Source organism: Pleurodeles waltl, chromosome 2_1, assembly GCF_031143425.1.
Source record: "Pleurodeles waltl isolate 20211129_DDA chromosome 2_1, aPleWal1.hap1.20221129, whole genome shotgun sequence".
Lineage (NCBI taxonomy): Eukaryota > Metazoa > Chordata > Amphibia > Caudata > Salamandridae > Pleurodeles > Pleurodeles waltl.
The window spans coordinates 575794259-575815294 of NC_090438.1; the positions used below are offsets into that span (position 1 = coordinate 575794259).

Genomic DNA, 21036 nt, shown 5'->3' on the forward strand with positions numbered 1-21036 from the left:
CTAGGCTAAGCTTCCATAATATCAAACTGTTCTGACTCCTACAGGTAGAAGCCCATATTTATGAGAAATTACGATGAATATGAGTTTTTTAAGAGAAAAGATTTAAGTTGAAGAAGGAGTCACATCCTTCAGTCTCTGATCAGAAATTCTTAAAAGAAGACAGTCTTCTGAAGCTACTTCCATGCAGCATTCTGACTGAAGAGTAGAGTGGGCATAATTTTATATGGTTTACAGCAGTAACTGTAAGAATTCCCTAAGCAAATCATAGCAGAATCATATTATATTATATTATATTATATTATATTATATTATATTATATTATATTATATTATATTATATTATATTATATTATATTATATTATAATCATGTCATATTCCTTCCTTTCTAAACCCTGTGCCTCAGTTCTTGGTACCCAGTGCTGATTCATGGCCAAAACAGTACCACAAACCCTTGTTCTACAGGACTGTAAGTTTCTTTCTTTTCGTTGCTTAGCTCTTCCTAAAGCCAACCTCTTCTGTTTCCCCTAGGATCAGAGCAAAATGGCTGTATGACACTATATCAACAAAACTAATATCGACATACACATATATCAGCAAACAAATTACTGCAATCCTAAGTGTCACAACCCTATCTTTAGACAGTAAAGACACAAATATCAATGAAAAAAACGTATAGTGAAAAAAATCTAAAAGACAACAATATCATAAACAAAAAAAGAATTAACAAATATTGCCTACTCATTAAAAATAAGGACGCATAACAGCAGTCACAAAAGCCAACATATTGAATAGCTAATGCTAGAAATTATACATAATTCTAAATGAAACACACAATAAGACATTAAATGTATTTATATATATAAAAATATGTGTAAAATAAATGAATATACAATACATAAATAAAAAAACACTAATTAGTGTTAATCATACATGGTGCAAAAAATAAAACCTATCAAATTGAACTTAAAAACGCATGGCAAATAGAAATGCTTTTCCAGTTAATAAACAGTATACAAACCTTATGAAAACACACAACCAAATACTTCCTAAAAAATAATTACAGTAGAATGGCATCACTCTGCCAGATTGCCAACCTACCTAACAAAACTGCAACACTTCAATGAGCCACTAGATACTACAAACTAAGTTTGACCATCAATGAAACTATTAAAATAAGTAAATAACTACAAGTATTTTAAAATAACTGATTCAAACTGTGAAACAGTTAGTTCTCCATATACCTGGTGCATCCTCTACAAGATGGAAAAAACACTAAAAGAAAATAAATATACAAACACCTATTTTGTCAAAATGCAGAAAAGACCATCTTGAAATTAAGTATTGTAACCAAAGCAAAAGACAGCAGCAGTAGGTAAGGCCCTCTGGCTTGGGGGTACTGACAGTATTTGTTCAGGGCCTCAGGATATAGAAGTCTGATTTCTTTCTGTCTACCAGCTTGGTGTAACCAAGAATGGGAAAACTCTCACATGCCTCTTGGATCACTCACCTCCTGCACATAGAATAGATGGCTTAAGCCAATATGGTGTGCCGGAGATAAATGTGAACGAGAGTTCATAGTGGGGACAGCAGTGGGAATGAACACCTTAAGCATAAAAGGTTCGTTGGAAGAGTCAGATTTAGGGAACACCTACAGTATACAAGTTTAAGTTCTGCTTGGAGTCTGTGCTCCAAGGCTTTAGAATCCACTCCCTCGAAGTGAATAGCTGTGGACACCACATTTGGTTTTGCAAACGTTAGGAAGATCCAACAGCTACTTTGAAGAAGAGTGAAGGGTGTGACCATGATCAGCAAGAGATGGCTTTGGAACAGAATCATGAATGGCTTTGAAGATAGTACAAAGAGACTTTAACTGCATCCCTCATCTAGGTGTAAATATGCAGCCGGTGCATTCTTTTTAAAAGAGGGTGTGCTGATGCCGATGCAGAGCTTTTACAATCATCCTAGCCATCGCAATCTAAACCACTTAGGGTCTTTTGAAAAGCGTGGTGGGAAGGCCCAGGTAACCCTCAAATGCATGTAGGAAATGGGGAGTTTCTGTGGCGGACATCCAATAATTTTTGCATATATCCATTGAATAGTGTATGTACAATGGCTTGTCAGTACGAAGCAACGCTTGGCCTACAGTAGTTCTCAGATGTACGATATGTTGTTTCTAAAGTCACGTAGGTCTGTAATCAAAGCGCAAGGTGTTTGCATCACATATGTGTTTCTACATGCAGACTGTCATGTGCTCAAATGTCTTGTGACACAGATCAGTGGCAGCTGACTCAATGCGCATGTATATGTAGTAAGTATGTATTCATACATACATATCATGACATGCACTGGAATGCTTGTGGTGCCACATGATATCGACAGGTGTATGGGGCTGTCTAAAGCTCATCATTTCATTGACTACTGGATGCGGTATTCCTAAGGCACGTCATTGTATTGACTGACATGTAATGTGAATTCTTATGACATCTAAAGGCACTGACTGATTAGAGGACCACTAAGGAACATCATATAACTGTGTCAAAGTCGTGTTCCCTGGGGATCTTTATGCCATCGACAGGCATATGGTATATTTCCTGGAAGACATTATAGGAATGACTGGCCTACAGGAGGATTCAGGAGGTGCATCATTGCACTGACTGCATATGGAAGAATAAACCATGCTATTGACTTCTTTACTAGGGGTACTTGAGGCACAGTCTGCAATTGTGAGGTGGCTGGCAGACTTCATGGCGTTGACAAGTATACTATGAGGGATTGTTGGCCGTGATTGAAGTAGGTAATGTATGGTAAATGATACGAGAAATATGATGGAAATAACTGCCATATGATGGAGCATACGTGGCAGAGGTGGGTGTAATGCACATACTTTTCAAGGACATTAGGTGTATTCTCTAATCCATGCTTGCACAATGCTCTGCATAAACTTGTACAAAAGCTATGCCCTTCCATAGAAAAGTCAAAAGGTCACACAAAATACATTGTCAGCGCATTTTCCATTGTCTTTAAAGCCATGCAGTGAAGATTGCTAGAGTAGCACAAATCCACTTAAACAATGAGTCAGATTTTGCTCGAACTAGTCTCCCGTGACGAAAAGTCACGAAAATTGGAAGAAAAACAAAAATGACACAAAATACTTATAACTTTCTGATCTGGATTCCAGTAATATTACAGGGCTTTGTACTTGAGCAGATGAAGCAGTTGCTGATTACGATGGGGATGACAAGGAACTCTATACCGTTAAAGTGTTACATATGTAGGTACTAAAAATATTATTGCTTATAGATAAAATGTGTGTATTTACGCAGAATGATATTTGATATGTGTATGGAAAAACGAGCGCAGTAACAGAAAATAACGAGCTGCTAATTAGGAACATATTTTTATTTGCTTAAAATAAAACGCTGTAAATTGGAATTAATGGGTATATTTAAAAAATACAAGCTGATGTTTGGGACACAATTAATCTATTTACAGAAAATGGCAGGATGATATTAGGGGCAGGAAAATATAAAATTGTTCGTTGAACATGCTATGCTGATATTTTGAAGAAAAGTTGTCAATTTTATAGCATCATTTTTCCGGGGCCGCAGAGGATCATTTTTTGCTTCTGTGTTAGTCCCTTCCTGGATCACCTGAAGATATTTCATGATTCTTTCAATACATTGTCTGACCTCATTTCAGCACATACAAAGCTGTAATTTAAGGCATGAATATATTTTATGAGTAGACCCAGGCTCGGCCGCCTAAGGTTTGATTAACCACGGGTCGGGGGACTCCAGAGGTCTACTGTCCGATGCTGATTAATTAATTTCTCATTTTGCCACACTTTGCCTTCCAAGAAGCTTTTATGTCATATTATATGGCACATATTCTGCTAACAATGATCTGGATGGAAACATTGAAGGCGCTATAACGGAGAGGCCAGTCTCAAGCATTTTGAAAAATGATTGGGTCATGGGACATTTCACGACCAGATTATTTGAAGTCCCGGACCCCACCCTTACATTGTTGCCAATTTCATTTGGAAATTATATTTAAAATGCTCTGCTTTGCCCGTTTTCTCAGAAACACCCATACGGTGTATCTTATCACTTAAACATTCATTACCTCCGTACACTCTGAGTCTTTGCAGCTCACCGCCTTCCCACAAAAATCACGAGTTGTCTTGTGGCAGTAACACATCCTTACACTCACTAAACAAAAAAAAGCTGCAAGTCAGTAAATTTGTATACGTAAAATTTAACACCTTGGCCACATATTTTCATTGCAAAACTTTCATAATATAAACGAGGTATAATTTCTATGTTAATATGGTTGTGATAAAGGCAGAAAGCAAACCCTCCCTCCTTGCTCATTCTAATGCAAGTATTACTGAATATGGCCACGCGCACATACCCTGGATCCAGCAGCCCGTGCCTATATTTGGAATGGAACTGAGAAAACCGCCGGACTGAATGCTGTAAATAAGACCCTCACATAAAACTGCATAGCACCTTTCACAAACGCCACTACCAAAGATGTATTTGCTGCGCATGTTTAGTGTGCATATACACTGTTGTGTTGGCAGCAGCAAATTATGGTTCGGTTCTGGTATTCTAAATACTTTATCATCACTAGATGGCAGTAGGCAGTAATTTAAGCAGGGCCCTCCTGCTACCATTGTCACTGAGCTAATTTAATTAGCAAGTGCGTCGGCCGCGTACACACTGTTGATTGCTGCCCTCTGCTGGGCATATGACGGTAATGTGTCTCAATCTCTTTTTAAGGGTGAAGTGGAATCAAAAGCCAAACTTACTTTTTTAACAATTAACCGGCGTTTTCGCTTCTTTCCGTGTCTATTTACTTATTAAACAAAAGTGTTACTTGTGAATTGTTTGTGTCCATAGTAGATGGTGCCATTTTCTCATGGGGAATAGAGTGCGGATATAATATAATATAGTTTTATAACAATTTGTAACGAAGCGATAGCTGATGACAAAAATGTGAGTATCTGTTTGCAGGCTGACAACTTATTTTCTATAACAATTAACGACATTACAGATAAAAACAGGCCACTTAAAATATGAAAGAACCAAAAAAAATGAAATTGAAATATTTCACAAATTCAAAATCTATTGTGTTCTCTCCTGGGCGAGACAAACACCAAATGCTGCATGGCATCAGTGTATTTTTTTAAGAAACGAATTCACCTCTAATGAACTGAAAAACATCTCTGTCTCTTAAGTGGCTACAGCTTTAGTAGCTCTCCTTTTAAAACGTCTAAATTGCAACAGTAAGACAAAAATCCAGAGAGGAGAAAACAGGGTGAATATTAAATATGTGGTGATATTACCGAGGAATTACCTATGTATTTGATGTAAACCGCCCATTATTAAATACTTACATCTAAAATCTCTTTATGTGTGAAGGTTTGTCTTAACACGTGTTCCATACTTTTGATACAATAATGTACAGAGGGGCATACTTATACTCCGTGTGCGTAATTTTTTGAATGCGGGAAACTGCCTTGCCTTAATGACATGCAAGGTAGGCGTTCCCGTCCCAAAAATGACTTTAAGGCCTGTGTGCCTTATTTATATCCTGCGTCTTTTTGACACACAGGAGGGGGCGGGTCTTAAAAAACGGCACACAGCCTGATGTGCGCCCTTTTTTTTACACCTGGGTGAGGGCAGGCATTAAGGGACCTGTGGGCTCACTTCCATGGTCTCTGACCATGGAATCAGTCCAAAGGGGGCCCTTCCCTGCCCACAGGGACACCCCCTGTCACCCTCGCCCACCCATGGAGGACACCCATGGATGGGGGGACCCATCCCAGATAGGTACAGGTAAGTTGAGGTAAGTATCATTTTTAAAGTTTTTTAAAGTGGCATAGAGGGGCCTAATTTGGGCCCCCTTACATGTCACTGTGCCCAATGACCATGCCCAGGGGACAGAAGTCCCCTAGGCATGGCCACTGGGCAAGGGGGCATGACTCCTGTCTTTGCTAAGACAGGAGTCATTTCAATGGGGGTTGTGCATCATAAAATGGTGCAAGTCCGGTTTGAGCCATGATTTGTGACTCAAGCCTGACTTGCACCATTTTTTGACGCACAACCCCCATTTTCCCCTACGCCGGCGCTGCCTGGTTTGAGTCATTTTTTTTACTCTGACCAGCCCGCAGCGCCGGCTAACGTCAATCCTTAATTAAGGTGCCCGCCTGGCGCGTAGGAATGGCGTTAGCCGACGGTAAATGTTTTGACGCAAACCAGCGCCGGCGCTGGTTTGCGTCAAAAAGTATAAATATGGGCCAGAGTTTCTTGCTTGATTATTATACATATTTGTGCATGGAGCAACCAGGGGTATGGTTGTGCTTGAGTTGTGTGTAGCACCCTCGCAAACTGCAACTGTTACAGATTTCAAAGACTATTTTTTAAGAATTTTAGGAAGGTCAAAAATTTGCTCTAAACGCAAGAACCACTTTTCGGGAGCAATGCCAGACTTTCTAAGTAGCCTTTTGCAAGTTGGCCCTTACAGGAGGAATCTGATTCATATTAAAAGTGGTCATGCATTATGTCTGGCAAATATTTCTTTAAAAAAAATCTATGTGGTCCGTTTCCTTTTTTACAACTAAAGTAAGCTATCTTATCCACTCGACAGCCCATTCCTAAAAACACAGCATTCTGGGGAACAATCTCCATGTCACATTAAAAAGAGAGGAGCGAGGAAGAAAGAAGACTTGGGAACATGCATCTAGCCATATGAAAGATAGCAGTTCTGTTGCGGTGAGCTGGGAGAAAGCATCTTTTATAGCTTCTCATTAGAAGTCCTTACAGTCACAGAGGACACCGTGAGTAAATGAGGAATGGATGAGCATTGGAGAATCAGAGAAAAAGCTTAAATTAGTGTGGATTTATGACTTTCTGTCATTCACAAAACGTTTTTCAAGGTTATACCTGGAAAATTGTGACAGTCGCAGTTTCCTCGTGTACTTCAGGAAATGTTTGGAGAATTAATCTGGCAATGCTTTTGTGCCCCGCTAAAATGTCAGCGCCCTGTGCAATTGCACATTTTTTTCTTGACAGGGTAAATCCCTCATGGGTGTAGATTCATGGGGGGCATTTGGGGCGTCGCGTCCTACCCCCTCCCACCTAACAAATTAACTGTTGAAAGAAGGCCTGGGCAGAGTTCCGTGTGACCAAAAAACTTTGATGCACTATGCGGAGTTCTGCAAGCGACTGAGTTTTAGCGCCAGGTGTTTGTCCCATGCTGAAAAATCACCACAAATGGCTCCATGCGCAGCTCAACAAGGTGCTGCTCCTTTTCTGCCGCTTGAGTAGATTTTCTACTTGAGCAGCAGCTTCCTCAACTCGAACAGAAGGTTTCTCAACACAAGTGTTCCCATTCATCTGCAACCGCCCTTGTTGAGAAATCTCACCGGGAGGTGGTCTTGGGTAAGACTTTCCTCACTCGCACTCGCCAACTCTACGTTGGTGAGTGGAAGCGAGGAAAAAACTCCGCTCTGCAAACTCCGTGTGCGGACCAGAGTTCACCACCCACCCCTAGCTGAAAGTTAGGCCCAGGATCTCCGAATTGGCCTTGGCAGCATTGGTGGTGGGGTTACCCTTGGGCTCATCACAGGCATGGTCCATGTCCCTTAGATCCTAGGAAGCACTCATTTTGAGCCCCTTTCTTTGTCCCACACACTACATGGCAAAGATAAGCAGAAGCAAAAATTCAGTGATACTGAAACCTCATGGTTCCCAATTAACTTGATCCATATTATGTTTTCAAGGTAGAAGACTACATGCCAGCCCAAGAGAAGAAGTTTGCATTATTTTTTGACAGGGTACTTAGGGGATCTTAGACAACCTCAGAACATATGTGCCATGATGGAAAAGCAGAGAGCAAGGTATATTTCAATGATCTCTGTTCAAGTAGTTGTTCTGGGTGTGAAAGGGATTTGAACTGAACAAGTAGGACAAATGTACACAACAACCCCCCTGGGCTTTTATGTGTTTGCTTTTATGTTTTGTAGCAGGAAGGATTAAATATACTAAGAGTTACATGCCCCGCATATAGCTGTTCATATTTCCCATCTCTCTTTCCACCACAGAAATCCTGACCTTCAGGCTTCTTGCTACAAATGTGCGTATCTGTATTCATTTATTTGTCAAATATTGGAAATACACATTTTTCAGTTGTTGAACAGTGGACTGGTGGAACACTTAGAGTTAAAATTACCCAACGGTTTTCTCACGATGCTAACTTCCACCTCCTCATCACACTTCTGGTATATACATGAATAATATATTGTTTTATTGTTTTATGGATAGCACGCCAAGCTGGAGATGTTCTGGTTAGAGCAAAAATTTTCTCTGAAAAGCAGTCTACCATCTCTTGGAGCTTGGCTCATGCTGTGTATGACATCTCGTGTTTTGCACAGCAGGTGCCTTTGCCAGTCAAGTTGTTTTAGTGGCACTGGACCCATTACACCCAGTTCACTGGAGAAGGCATGTGACACTGTGAACTAATTAGGTGACAATTTCCTACAGATGGCAGTTTACGGTACCATGTGGACAACTTACCAGTCTCCTACTGGCTGTTGGCAAGTTCTTCCTATACTACACAAAATGAATGGACAGATTTGAAGGGTTTCACGCATGAAGACTCATTTTCAAAAAAACATTTGTTCCCTTTGACTACTTTCAAAAACTATAACCACTACTCTCCTAATTCTGGCTACTCAACCACCCGACCTCTGTTGAATGAACGATCTTTCTTAGTAGGTTGCAAAGCAGCTATGGTGGGGAAATCTCAGACTCTAACTCCCCGAATCTCACTGACTAAACTTTCACCCCTGAAACGCCTTCTCCTACATCACCTCGCTTAAGATTGTATTGTCTGCTCCCTAACACAATTTGTGCATACATACACATTGCTTTTGGCTCATGACAAGAAATGACTATTGATAGCAGACGATTCTAATGTGTTTTTTTCTGATTCGTGTCATAAATTTGAAGCTAATTTTTCATGTTTCAGAGGCTGAGATGATGCGAACCAATAGCTGCCAGTCTGACAGCAGTGGATTTCTAGAGGAACCAATTGAGCTTGTAACCCTAAAGGTCTGTAATTCTGCATCAGTTTCAATTCTGAGGATCTTATGCCATAGTTATGTGCTTCTCATTGACAAATAGTTATCCTTGTAAGTATGAAATAATCCGATGTTACATTTTTTTCTGTTATCGGACCAGCGCTTGCTGATGTGCACAGTATGCACAATTTGTACAGCTAATTAGAAGCCCAGACATGTATATGCTCTGTAATCTAGGTTTAATATGTGCTCACCACTGCTTCAGAGGTTTCACTTGCTCGTGGACCACTGGTTTAATATACGCTTCAGAAGAAAGGTGGTCGAGGATTCCTGATCTTACTGGAGGGATTGGAGATGAAGGCTGTGGACCTGGTGGACATGATAATGGCAGATAAGACGGCCATGACCATATTGATGTTATTGCCATTCGGCATCAAAAAGAAGAAAGTTGCAAGATATATATTAGCTATCTGTATGTTTTTTAGCATTACATAGATATGCAACTTTTAATGAAAACTCTTCTAAAAAATATTTATTTTGATGATATTTTCTATGACCTCACTTTGTCTTTTTAGATGTGTGTATATACAGGCTGAGCAAAGAGGTAATTTCAGAGATGGGAGTTCATACATGCTGGGACCCCCCGTCCCCCAAGGTCTTGTCTCTCCAAAGTAAAGAAAAGTAGACTAGCCTTTGTAGGATCCTCTGTCACCCAGTCAATTGTCCATCCTTTGCCTATACCAGTGAATACTGTAACCAAAGACTGCATGAATGGTGTGATAAAGCCAGACCCTCCATACAGCACTTCAAGGCGTTGACCTTATCGTAGAAGCTCAGCTGTCCATAGAATATTCACATGGGCTTATATTTAGCCAAGGCCAGACTTTGATTTTCTCGAACCATATTACAGTGTTGTAACAGTGGGCTTAAGGCTGAACCTTGTCTTTTTGGACTTCCACAGTGTGTCCTTTCCGGTTTTTCTCATGTCAGATTTGTTTTTGGATTATCTGAGAACCCCATTTCTGGTTCCTGGAACAGTGATGGTGGCTTTCAGGGTAATTCACTTGTACTGGTGAGTGGATGATGGTTAGAATTACTCTTAATGCCCTGTCACTGATGAGACCTGTTTAGGGAGTGGTTGGAGCAACAGCATTACAATCATTCAAGACCCAGATGCAAGGGGCAGATTGGATCATTAGATGGAGGCTGTTCTTACGTTTGCTGCAGTTCAGGCGCAAAACCCCACAACTTATTCCAAGCATATTGAGTGAGGAGGGGTGTAAGACGCCTGCCCATAGAGCCCTCTGGTAAGCACTGGCACCTCTCCTGCTAAGACCAAATATCTGTTTCAGGACTAACAAGTGTGGGTGATTGACAATAGAAAAAAAAAATCTTACCCCCGCACAAAGCAGAAATGACACCCCCAGAGTCATAATTTTCATCTGCATATTGGACTCTGTAGCATAGGATTTTAGGTCCAGCCTGTACAGTCGAGTAAGGTAGCTCAACGTGTGCGATGCATGTTGATTAGACCGGTTAGTAATCAGCACGGTTAAGGGTCAAACATTCATTTCTTTTACTCGTGCTGAGGTTAAATAATTACTATATTTGATATCCCTGCACCCCACGAGTATTTTGAAATCTGGGACCATATCACAGAACGTGAGCACCGCAAGTGCTATTTTATGACAGGTCTCTACCACAGATTTGGGCTGTCTGATGTCTGAAATTGTTGAAGAAGCTACAACATTGTAGCACTTTAAGCTGCGGTAAATGGTTGCTTGTCATGTACCATAAAGGTAAGTGCTGCATCTGTCTGGCAGTGTAGCAGCATTTGTTGACATCTATTAAGGAAGCAAGAGAATATATCACAATAACATACATAATAGAACATAACAACACAGGTAAAACATAACAGGGCGCAAGCAACAAAGCATTCAAAACGTTTCAGTGAATTAAACCTCATATCTGTTTTCCTTCCAGAGTTCACATCTCCCTGAAAGCCTGAACATCAGCTCTGACAGTGCTGACAGCCAATCTACTCTTCTAAGTGGACTGGACAGTGCATATCAGGACTACAAATATGAATTAAATGGGCTCATAAATAGTACAGTCACATCAGATGCAGAACACTTTCCAAAGCCACCTGGCCTCAAACACCAAGATGGAGCCCAAGGAGAAGCGGAGCACGTAATGAATGTTAGAGAACAAGATTGGGGTAATTCTCAGTGCTACAACCTTGAAATTCAAAGGGATGTTTTTAATGATGATATGGTTCTTGCTGACACCCAGACAAAGGCGAGAACTGAAATAGAAGAGCTGATTGGTGATATTAGGAAAGAGTTTTCACCTACGTGGCCATTTTATGGTAAGGATACAGCCCAGCTCTTTTATAGGGTGCACACATTCCAAGAAAAAGATCCGCAATTGGATGAGTGTTTTGAAAAGGAAAGCATGGGAAACATAAAGCAGAATGTACAAGAAAATGAGCGTCCTTATAGTGAGAATAGTATCACAGCTGATAGTGGGTTCCTCTTTCTTAAGCCCTCACTTGATTCAGTGGTCCACGAATTCCATAGGTCTCAGGAAGAAGACTTGCCTGAAACACCATTAAGGTTCTCTGACACACAGCAAGCAAAATATAATAGATCCCAAGGACCCCTCTGTTCACCAAACCTAAGTGAAGATCTCACACAAACAGCAACAACAAACATTGATTGTCAAGAGACCACTGACACAAATGGTTATAGCAACCTCAGGGCAATAACTCGAGCTCAAGTGAAAGATCCCAATCAAACCTCTGAGAAGACTACTAATTTCTATAAATCTGTGACAATTCAGATGTCGTCAGATCTGATATCAAGCTTACAGAATGTTCCTTCAGGTCAATTTATTACTAGAGATTATTCTTATGAATTCCCAAGGATGGCATCACAAAACAGTGAGGATGAGCGAGTCCCTCCTCTGAAGGCACAAGCTGTGGAAGCACCTCAAACTATAGAGAGGAAAGAAAGTTCGAGTCAAACTGATATTGGTGAAATCGGCATCAGACACTCATGCCTGCATCTGAGACGTGGTACTCTCAGTAAGTCAACCTCCTTTGACACTGGATTTCTTGGAAGGACCCTGCCCCCTAAAGCAAATGACCCAAAATTCTGCACTGCCAAGAAGTGTCTTAGCTGCCATTGCTGTTGCTGCTGCCATTACCACTGTTCTCTGTGTGACTGTCCATTGCCTCTAGCACCAACATGCCCAAAGCCCTGTTGTTCGAATTATACCAGCATGGAGTGGGAGCTCCTAAGAACACTTACAGCTCTACAAGATTCAATAAGGAATATCTCTCCAGTGAGTATGAAATCAAAGAATGTATTCAACATAAATAGACACCTAGGGCCTGATTACAACTTTGGAGGAGGTGTTAATCCGTCCCAAATGTGACGGCTATACCACCAGCCGTATTACAAGTCCCATAGGATATAATGGACTCGTAATACGGCTGGTGGTATATCCGTCACATTTGGGACGGATTAACACCTTCCTCCAAAGTTGTAATCAGGCCCTAGTGTTATATTTTCTGTATTTGTTCATTCTGTCAATTGACTTTTATTCTTCACACAACTATCTCATTTATCATTTAGCATGAATTTAATAGAGCTTTTCTGAAGTCTGATAACAAAACAGCATGCAGCCTACTACTCTTAAGTGTTAGGTTGGAGTCAGAGATACTTCTGCATGAAAAGAGGGTAATGATAGGATTTCTAATACAATGGAACTGGTTCCAAAGCTTAAGGATTTCAGCTCAGAGGTCTCTCTCATCTATGCAGTTGCCTGTAATGTTTAGGCACGAAGGAAATTGTTATAGAATTACCTCTGCTTTAACTAACCAAAGATCAGAGCCAACTGAACTAGTGATGTTTTTGAACATTTGGCACAAGATTAACAAATTGTACCCTTGCTTTCAAGGGAAGCCACTGTCGTAGGACTCTAACTATGGGGGTAAGACTGCTAAGTTTAGGGCAGCAGCACAACTGAGTGTGGGTGACTGAGTTAGTCCCACATCAACTGGAAGATTTTGGCCTGAGTTCGGCAAGTTAGCAGTACCTCACCAAAACCCAGAAAGTAAAGCTGATTTATGGCAGCCTAGAAACATGACACTGACTCCTCTGGAACATTGTGATAGAACAGATCACATCCCTTTCTCTCTGTTGCACACAATCTCACACGTGCGAAGGCAGACAAAGAGACGCCGGATAAGTTTCAATGTATTTATTGAAGCAATTGCATCCGATGATAAAAGGCATGAGCTGCAATTATTAAATGAAACATAATACAGTGATGATTGTGACCATTAGAATAACCAGCCTGTTCTAATCATAAGATCTAATTATTCCTGCCTACACCCTAATGTCCAAACCTGAAAGAATAGTGGTGATAAGCTTTCTTCCTGTCCCGGACTTATGGAAGGAGTACACTTCCCATAGCTGAAAAGCGGCAAGGGTCAGCCCGTTGTTCTGCTGGAAATCCTCCCAGTTAGCTGGAATGAAGAGGCCAGGATCTGTGAAGCTGTCAACAAAGTGGTATATAGCATCTGGTGCCCATGGCTTGAATGCCCTCTACCCTCCTTTGGCCTATGTGGTGTTTATAAAATAAAACATTTTGGCCCTCATTCCGACGGGGCCGCGGGTGACGGAAGCACCGCCAACAGGCTGGCGGTGCTTCCTTGCCCATTCTGACCGCGGCGGTAAAGCCGCGGTCAGAAAACCGGGTCCGGCGGTTTCCCGCCGGATTTCCCCCGGCTGGGCGAATCCGCCATGGCGGCGCTGCAAGCAGCGCCGCCATGGGGATTCTGACCCCCTTACCGCCATCCTGTTTCTGGCGGTTTTTACCGCCAGGAACAGGATGGCGGGAACGGGTGTCCTGGGGCCCCTGGGGGCCCATGCCATGCATGCCATGCCAATGGCATGGGCAGTGCAGGGGCCCCCTAACAGGGCCCCAGCATTCTTTTCACTGTCTGCCTACAACTGCACCCGTCGCACACCTGCAACTGCACCCGTCGCACACCTGCAACACCGCCGGCTCCATTCGGAGCCGGCTTCAGTGTTGCAGGCCCCTTTCCCGCTGGGCCGGCGGGAAAGTTGGAATGGCCCCAGCGGTCTTTTGACCGTGGGGCGGCCAAATGGCGGTTCCCTCCAGGCGGGCGGCAACCGCCGCCCGCCGGGGTCAGAATGACCCCCTAAGTGTTTTAAGAACAGGCCTGACATGTTGCTGTGTCTAGGGTTTGAAGTCTGACTCCGTACTCTTGTAGTGAAAATACTGGGTAAATTATTGTGTATAGGCTTGAGCAGGGCACAGAGTGAAATGTGTGCAAATGACTGATAAATGTAGTACTCAAACAATAATGATTTCTCAGAAGGCAGCTGATTTAATTATAAAAACAGCAAGCGGAAGTGAGCTGTGCTCAAATGTAATAAAATGAATAAAACAAATAAAATGTGTATGTGTGTAAAAGGGCACATGCCATGGGCCTACAGCTTAAATAAGGGTGCCGAAGCTAGGCGCTAAAAGGTTCCTACATGTGTTCTGTTAGCATGGTTTAATTGAGCCATGTTCTCATATTGCAGACACAATTTTCTCCACCTGCAGTATCATCCTATTGAAGGTGGAATGCTGGAAGCGTGGAGTGGTGGTAGTTGGTGTCCACTGAATTAGATTTTCAGGTGGCAAAAGTCTCCGAGCAGGACCAACCTGATTTTCTTGTTCAGGAAGGTCGCACCTTGGGTGGATTCACCGTAATGTTACGTCCAACTGCAGACTTGAAGTCAAAAAAAAAAATTAGGCCCATTTTTTTCAGAGATTCCAGAATAAGTGCCTGATTTAGAGTTTGGTGGAGGGATTGCTCCGTCACAAAGGCAAAGTCTGCTGTCCTGTTCTGTCTCCTGAAATATAAATCCCGTAGGATATAATGGGATTTATATTTTGGTGGACAGGATATCCATCACTGTTGTGATGGAGTAACCCCTCTGCTAAGCTCTAATTCAGGCCCTAAGTCTTTCTGGACATGACTAATGCTTCCAAGTAACCAACAAGGTCAACTCCTCTTCCATTTGCAATGGGTCACTCAAGGACACATGCCTCATGCAGCTTTTTGATGTCCCTGCGGCCCAGGAGGTAAGCTAACTGACTCTTGGAGTCCGCTTCTTTGTCCTGGGTACAAGTGGGAGCAGATCCTGGCCTTCAGATCTCCTCATAGGTTTCATACAGCAGATGCAGTCTCCTTCTGTTCTTCCACAGGACCAGAAAATCTTCTCATGAGCTGTGAGTGAGATGCCAACTTTGTAGGCTTTACTAGCCAGTGGGTTGAATTGACTGCTGAGTACTCCCTAACCAATTAGAAAAACATTCCAGGGGGCAAACCTTATCACTTTTGTAGCACATCCCATTTGTCTCACAACAGACCATCCGGAGGAATATGTAACAAGGCAGAATTCTTCTGCCTCCAGAAGGGGATTGTTTCCCTGACAGGGGTACGTTTAGGGAAATGAGCAGGCTCATCCTCTTCAACTACACGAAACTGATTTGGGACCAGTTCTCCTTCCTACTGGGCTGGTGTCAAGCTGGCAACAGAAGATCTACGGAACGTAAGCTTCTCATACCAGGCCTCCCTTTACAAAAAATAGGCAAGCCAGGCCCTGGTCCCTTCCAAGTTTTTTTAAATCTAATTTTATTGGCATTTCATCAAACATTACATACATTACATGGTTAGTTCATATAAAAGTGACATATGAATATTTTTGCATTAGTGAACTTCAGTATTCAGTACTTCTCCAAGCTATTCAGTGCTTTACAGAGAGGTGAAAGTTATTATTCGAGGAAAACATTAAGATACATTTGGTTGGCTAATGTGTAGGAGTTGAAGAACAAGGCAATATATCAGTCATGTGGGTTATTATGTACATGTTGAAGAGGTGTGCATGTAGGTGGGCATTATGAAACTTTAAGGCAAACCACACCATGTTCAACACACTTCACACCCCTTGTGTTAGATGTATTACCACAGATTTATCTGCACTCAAGGCTAAGAAATGTGCAGTAGTGAACCCATTTAGACCTCACAGGAATTATGTTGTGAATTCCTAGAAGGCGTAAATGGATGTATTTTTCACTAGAAATGTACCTTTACAGACAAAAATACTTTTGTGAATCAGGCCAATACATGGCAGATACTAATTTTCAAGGTCACGGGAAACATGGTTATTAAACATTGAACAGTAGTGTTGTACAGAAAATAATCCATCCTTTAGTTCTTTATGCAGCCTCCTGTGCCAGCTCATTTTCCTGCCACTATGGGCACCAATATTTTGTCAATGAGGATATATCATAAAGTACTGGTGGTAGATGCTGTTGCCATATCCCATTTAACCCATTGCCTCATATTCACAGTCCCAACATCCCTTCCAACTCTCACAACTATGGAGTGAGGTAGAAAATTCAGATAAGGGAATGGCTCTTATGTCTTTGTTATTTCTTAATGTTGATGCACTGACCACTGACACTGGAGTAGCCAAGACATTGAAAAAACCTTGGCAGTCTTGGGGTGAACAGGACCTGAGTGACAGATACTTGCTTTTCATAAACTGTACTAAAGAATGTTTTTCTTTACTACAAGTTTTGTAAAATAAATACATTCAGCAGTGGAATGCACACACTCCCTTTTAACCACTTAAGTGCTAAGGACAAGATAGTCTCGTCCTCAATGCAGCCAGCCCCAGTGGAACTGAAGATGAGACCATCTTGTTTTTAGCATTCAATTTATTCATTTTACAAAGCCTGAAGTGTAAAGTCCTGGTCCCAGTAGAAACTGCAGAGAGTAAACAGTGCTCCTCAAGAGACTGTTTACTTCCTGTTCTTGCACTGGCAGCTGGAGAGCTTTGAAAGTGGTGGGGCATAAAACATGCCTTGAATTCTAGTTGCTAAAACTAACCACTTCTGGGGAGGGTTTGGAGTGACCTCCATGAAAAAATGTTGAAAAAAATGGGGTAAATAGTTCCTTTTAAAATATAATTTTAACATAAATTTGCTAAAAAGCCATAGTCTCTGAAAGAGTGCTCTTTAACCCGTTGGGTGCCCTGGGCATAACGGTTACGTCCTGGGCAGCACTGCTCGGGTGCCCAGGACGTAACCGTTACGTCCTAGAAAGGGTCCTTGGGGGATGCGCTAGAGTGCCCCCCCCCCCGGGGGACTCGCACCCTCCTCCCCTGGGCAGGGATGGAAGGGGAATCCACCCCCTCTTGCCCCACCATGGGACTCGCATCCTCCTCCCCTGGGCAGGGATGGAAGGGGAATCCGCCCCCCCTTGCCCCACCATGGCGTCTGATGACACCAGCACGCGATTGCGCGCTGACCTCATCAGAGGCCACCCCTCCACGCTGGAAGCTCAGCTTCCAGCGTCGATCGGAGGAGAACTGCAAAATGTGAAAGCATTTCTCCCCCGAGGGGCCGAAAGAGGCATCAAAGGAAAGGAAAGGCTTTTCCTTTCCTTTGATGTCTTTCTCAGCATTTCTGAAATGCCCACTAGACACCAGGGAGGTTTTATTTTGTATTTCTGAATAAGGGGAGCGGCCCCTTGGGCAAGGGCCGCTACCAGGGGGGCAAATTATTTTTAGGCCATTTCTGCCCCCCCGGGGGCAGATCGGCATATTATAATTGGGCCGATCCGCCCCCCCCCCCGGGGGGCAGAAACTGCTAGACACCAGGGCTTATTTTTTTATTTTATTTTTCATATGTGGTGAGCGACCCCTTGGGCAAGGGTCTCTCCCCGGAGGGCAAAATTACTTTTAGGAAATTTCTGCCCCCCTTGGGGGCAGATTGGCCTATTTTTATTATGCCAATATGTCCCCAAGGGGGGCAGAAACCACTAGACACTGGGGATTTATTTTTATATTATTGATTGAGGGAAGCGGACACTTGTGCAAGGGCCGCTCCCCAGGGGGTCAAATTGTATTTAGGCCATTTCTGCCACCTTTGGGAGCAATCAGCCTATTTGTATTAGGCCAATCTGCCCCCATGTGGGGCAGAAACCACTAGACACCAGGGATATTCATTTTTTTGCGTCAATTTCACGAAAGGGGAGTCACCCCTTAGGCAAAGGTCGTTCCCCTGGGGGGAACATTTATTTTAGGCCATTTCTGCCTCCCTTGGGGGCAGATCGGCCTATTTCTATTAGGCCGATCTGCCCCCAAGGGTTTCAGAAACCACTAGGCACCAGGGATTTTTTTTTTGCACCAATTTCAGTCAAGGGGTGCGACCCCTTAGGCAAGGGTCGCTCCACTTGGGGGACAAATTTATTTTAGGTCATTTCTGGTCCACTTGGGGACAAATCGGCCTATTTCTATTAGGCCGATCTGCCCCCGGGTGGGAGGGGGGCAGAAACCACTTAGGCACCAGGGATTGGTGTGTGGGTATGTGTGTGTTTTGTTTTGGGGGTCAGCCCCTTGGGCAAGGATAGCTCCCCATGGGGGCACATTACTGTTGGCCATATCTGCCCCATTAGGGGGCAGATCAGCCTATTTTTGGAAGGCCCATCTGCCCCCCAGTGGGGCAGAAATCCCACCAGAGACCAGAGAGGATTTATTTTTCAAAATAAGAGGATGGGGATATGGCCGTACCCCAACCCCAAACAAACGGGGCCAAAGTTGGGGCAATTACCCCCGATCCACACCCGGGGGGGCAGAAAGTCTACTAGATACCAGGGAATAAATAAAAAAAATAGTATGGTGGTGGCTATCAACCAGTATGGGCATGGTTATGCCCCCTCCCCAACTGAAGAGTGTAACAGTCTTTCAGCTCTCCACTGCACACTAAAACATCTTATCCCATGGCAAGCAAGAGGACATTTAATTATTTTGGGTTTTGGTTTTACATTTGGGCCATGAGAGCTTGGCTAACTTTCAAAATCGTCCTACTTGGAATTGTGAGGGCTGCACTGTTTGGACTTTGGGATGCTGCCATGTTGAAAAATCCTCAAGACCTAGACACATCTGAAAACTAAACATCTGGGTGAGACCAGAGGGGTGTGCTTCACATGCCCCCGCACCATTTTCTTACCCACAATGCCCTGCAAACCTCCAACTTTGCTGGAAATCACACATTTTTCCCACGTTTTTGTGATGGAACCTTCCGGAATCTGCAGGAATCCACAAAATTCCTACCACCCAGCATTGTCTCATCTATACCGATAAAAAATTCTGGCCCGCTTGTCAGCCTAAAAATGTTTTTTTTTTAAACTGCTCTTTTGGACCTGCTTTGGTTCCCCTTCAATTTTGACATGTTTTTGGTTCTTCCCTGTCACAGGCACTTAGCCCAGCTACACAAGTGAGGTATAATTTTTACCGGGAGACTGAAGGGAACGTCGGGTGATAGGAAATTTGTCCTGGTGAGGTGATACCACATAGAAATGTGGAGGTTTGCTGAGGATTCTGGGGAAGAAAACAGTGTGGAATCCACACAAGTCACACCTCCCTGGACTCCCTCGGGTGTCTAGTTTTCAGAAATGTCTGGCTTTGGTAGGTTTCCTTGTATGGCTGCTGAGCCCAGGACCAAAAACCCAGGTGCCCCCTCGTAAAAACAGGTAGTTTTATTTTTGATAATTTTGATGTATCCAGATAGTGTTTTGGGGCATTTCCTTTCGCCGGCACTAGGCCTACCCACATAAGCGGGGGACTTGGGGGAACGCTGGGTGGAAGGAAATATGTGGTTCCTCCCAGATTCCTGAACTTTCTGTCACCAAAATGTGTGGAAAAAAAGTTTTTGGGCCAAATTTTGAGGTTTGCAAAGGATCCTGGGTAACAGAACCTGGTGAGAGCCCCACAAGTCACCCCATCCTGGATTCCCCTAGGTGTCTAGTTTTTAAAAATGCTCAGGTTTGGTAGGTTTCCTTAGGTGCCGGCTGAGCTAGAGGCCAAAATCTACAGCTTGGGACTTTGCAAAAAACACATCAGACTTCAATGTGAAAATGTGATGTGTCCATGTTGCGTTTCCTGTCACGAGCATTAGGCCTACCCACACAAGTGATGTACCATTTTTATCGGGAGACTTGGGGAAACACAGAATAGCAAAACAAGTGTTATTGCCCCTTGCATTTCTCTACATTTGTTCCTTCCAAATGTAAGACAGTGTGTAAAAAAGACGTCTATTTGAGAAATGCCCTGTAATTCACATGCTAGTTTGGGCATCCCGGAATTTAGAGATGTGCAAATAACCACTGCTTCTCAACACCTTATCTTGTGCCCATTTTGGAAATACAAAGGTTTTCTTGATACCTATTTTTCACTCTTTATATTTCAGCAAATAAATTGCTGTATACCCTGTATAGAATGAAAACCCATAGCAAGGTGCAGCTTATTTATTGGCTCTGGGTACCTAAGCTTCTTGCTGAACCTACAAGCCCTATATATCCCTGAAACCAGAAGAGTCCACCAGACGTAACAGTATATTGTTGTCAAAAATCTGACATGGCAGGAAAAAATTACAGAGTAAAACGTACAGAAAAATGGCTGTTTTTTTCACCTCAATTTCAATATTTATTTATTTCAGCTGTTATTTTCTGTAGGAAAACCTTGTAGGAGGATCTACACAAATTACCCCTTGATTAATTCAGAATCTTGTCTCCTTTTCAGAAATGTTTAGCTTTCTAGGATCTAGCATTGGTTTCACACCCATTTCGGTCACTAACTGGAAGGAGGCTGAAAGCACAAAAAATTGCAAAAATGGGGTATGTCCCAGTAAAATGCCAAAATTGTGTTGAAAAATTGGGTTTTCTGATTCAAGTCTACCTGTTCCTGAAAGCTGGGAAGATGGTGATTTTAGCATTGCAAACCCTTTGTTGATACCATTTTCAGGGGGGAAAAACACAAGCCTTCTTCTGCAGCCCTTTTTCCCCCTTTTTTTTT

General features: G+C 42.7%; 1 protein-coding gene across 3 annotated transcripts in view; it reads left to right on the plus strand.

The window, feature by feature from the left end:
- The window catches only part of ITPRID1 (ITPR interacting domain containing 1), a 506204-nt gene that overhangs the window by 434492 nt on the left and 50676 nt on the right, over window positions 1-21036 (plus strand). For all 3 annotated transcript variants that reach the window (XM_069215173.1, XM_069215186.1, XM_069215179.1), the window contains 2 exons: window positions 9037-9119; window positions 11072-12433. In XM_069215173.1, the coding sequence (XP_069071274.1) occupies window positions 9037-9119; window positions 11072-12433 (1445 nt within the window). The remainder of the gene's footprint in view (window positions 1-9036; window positions 9120-11071; window positions 12434-21036) is intronic.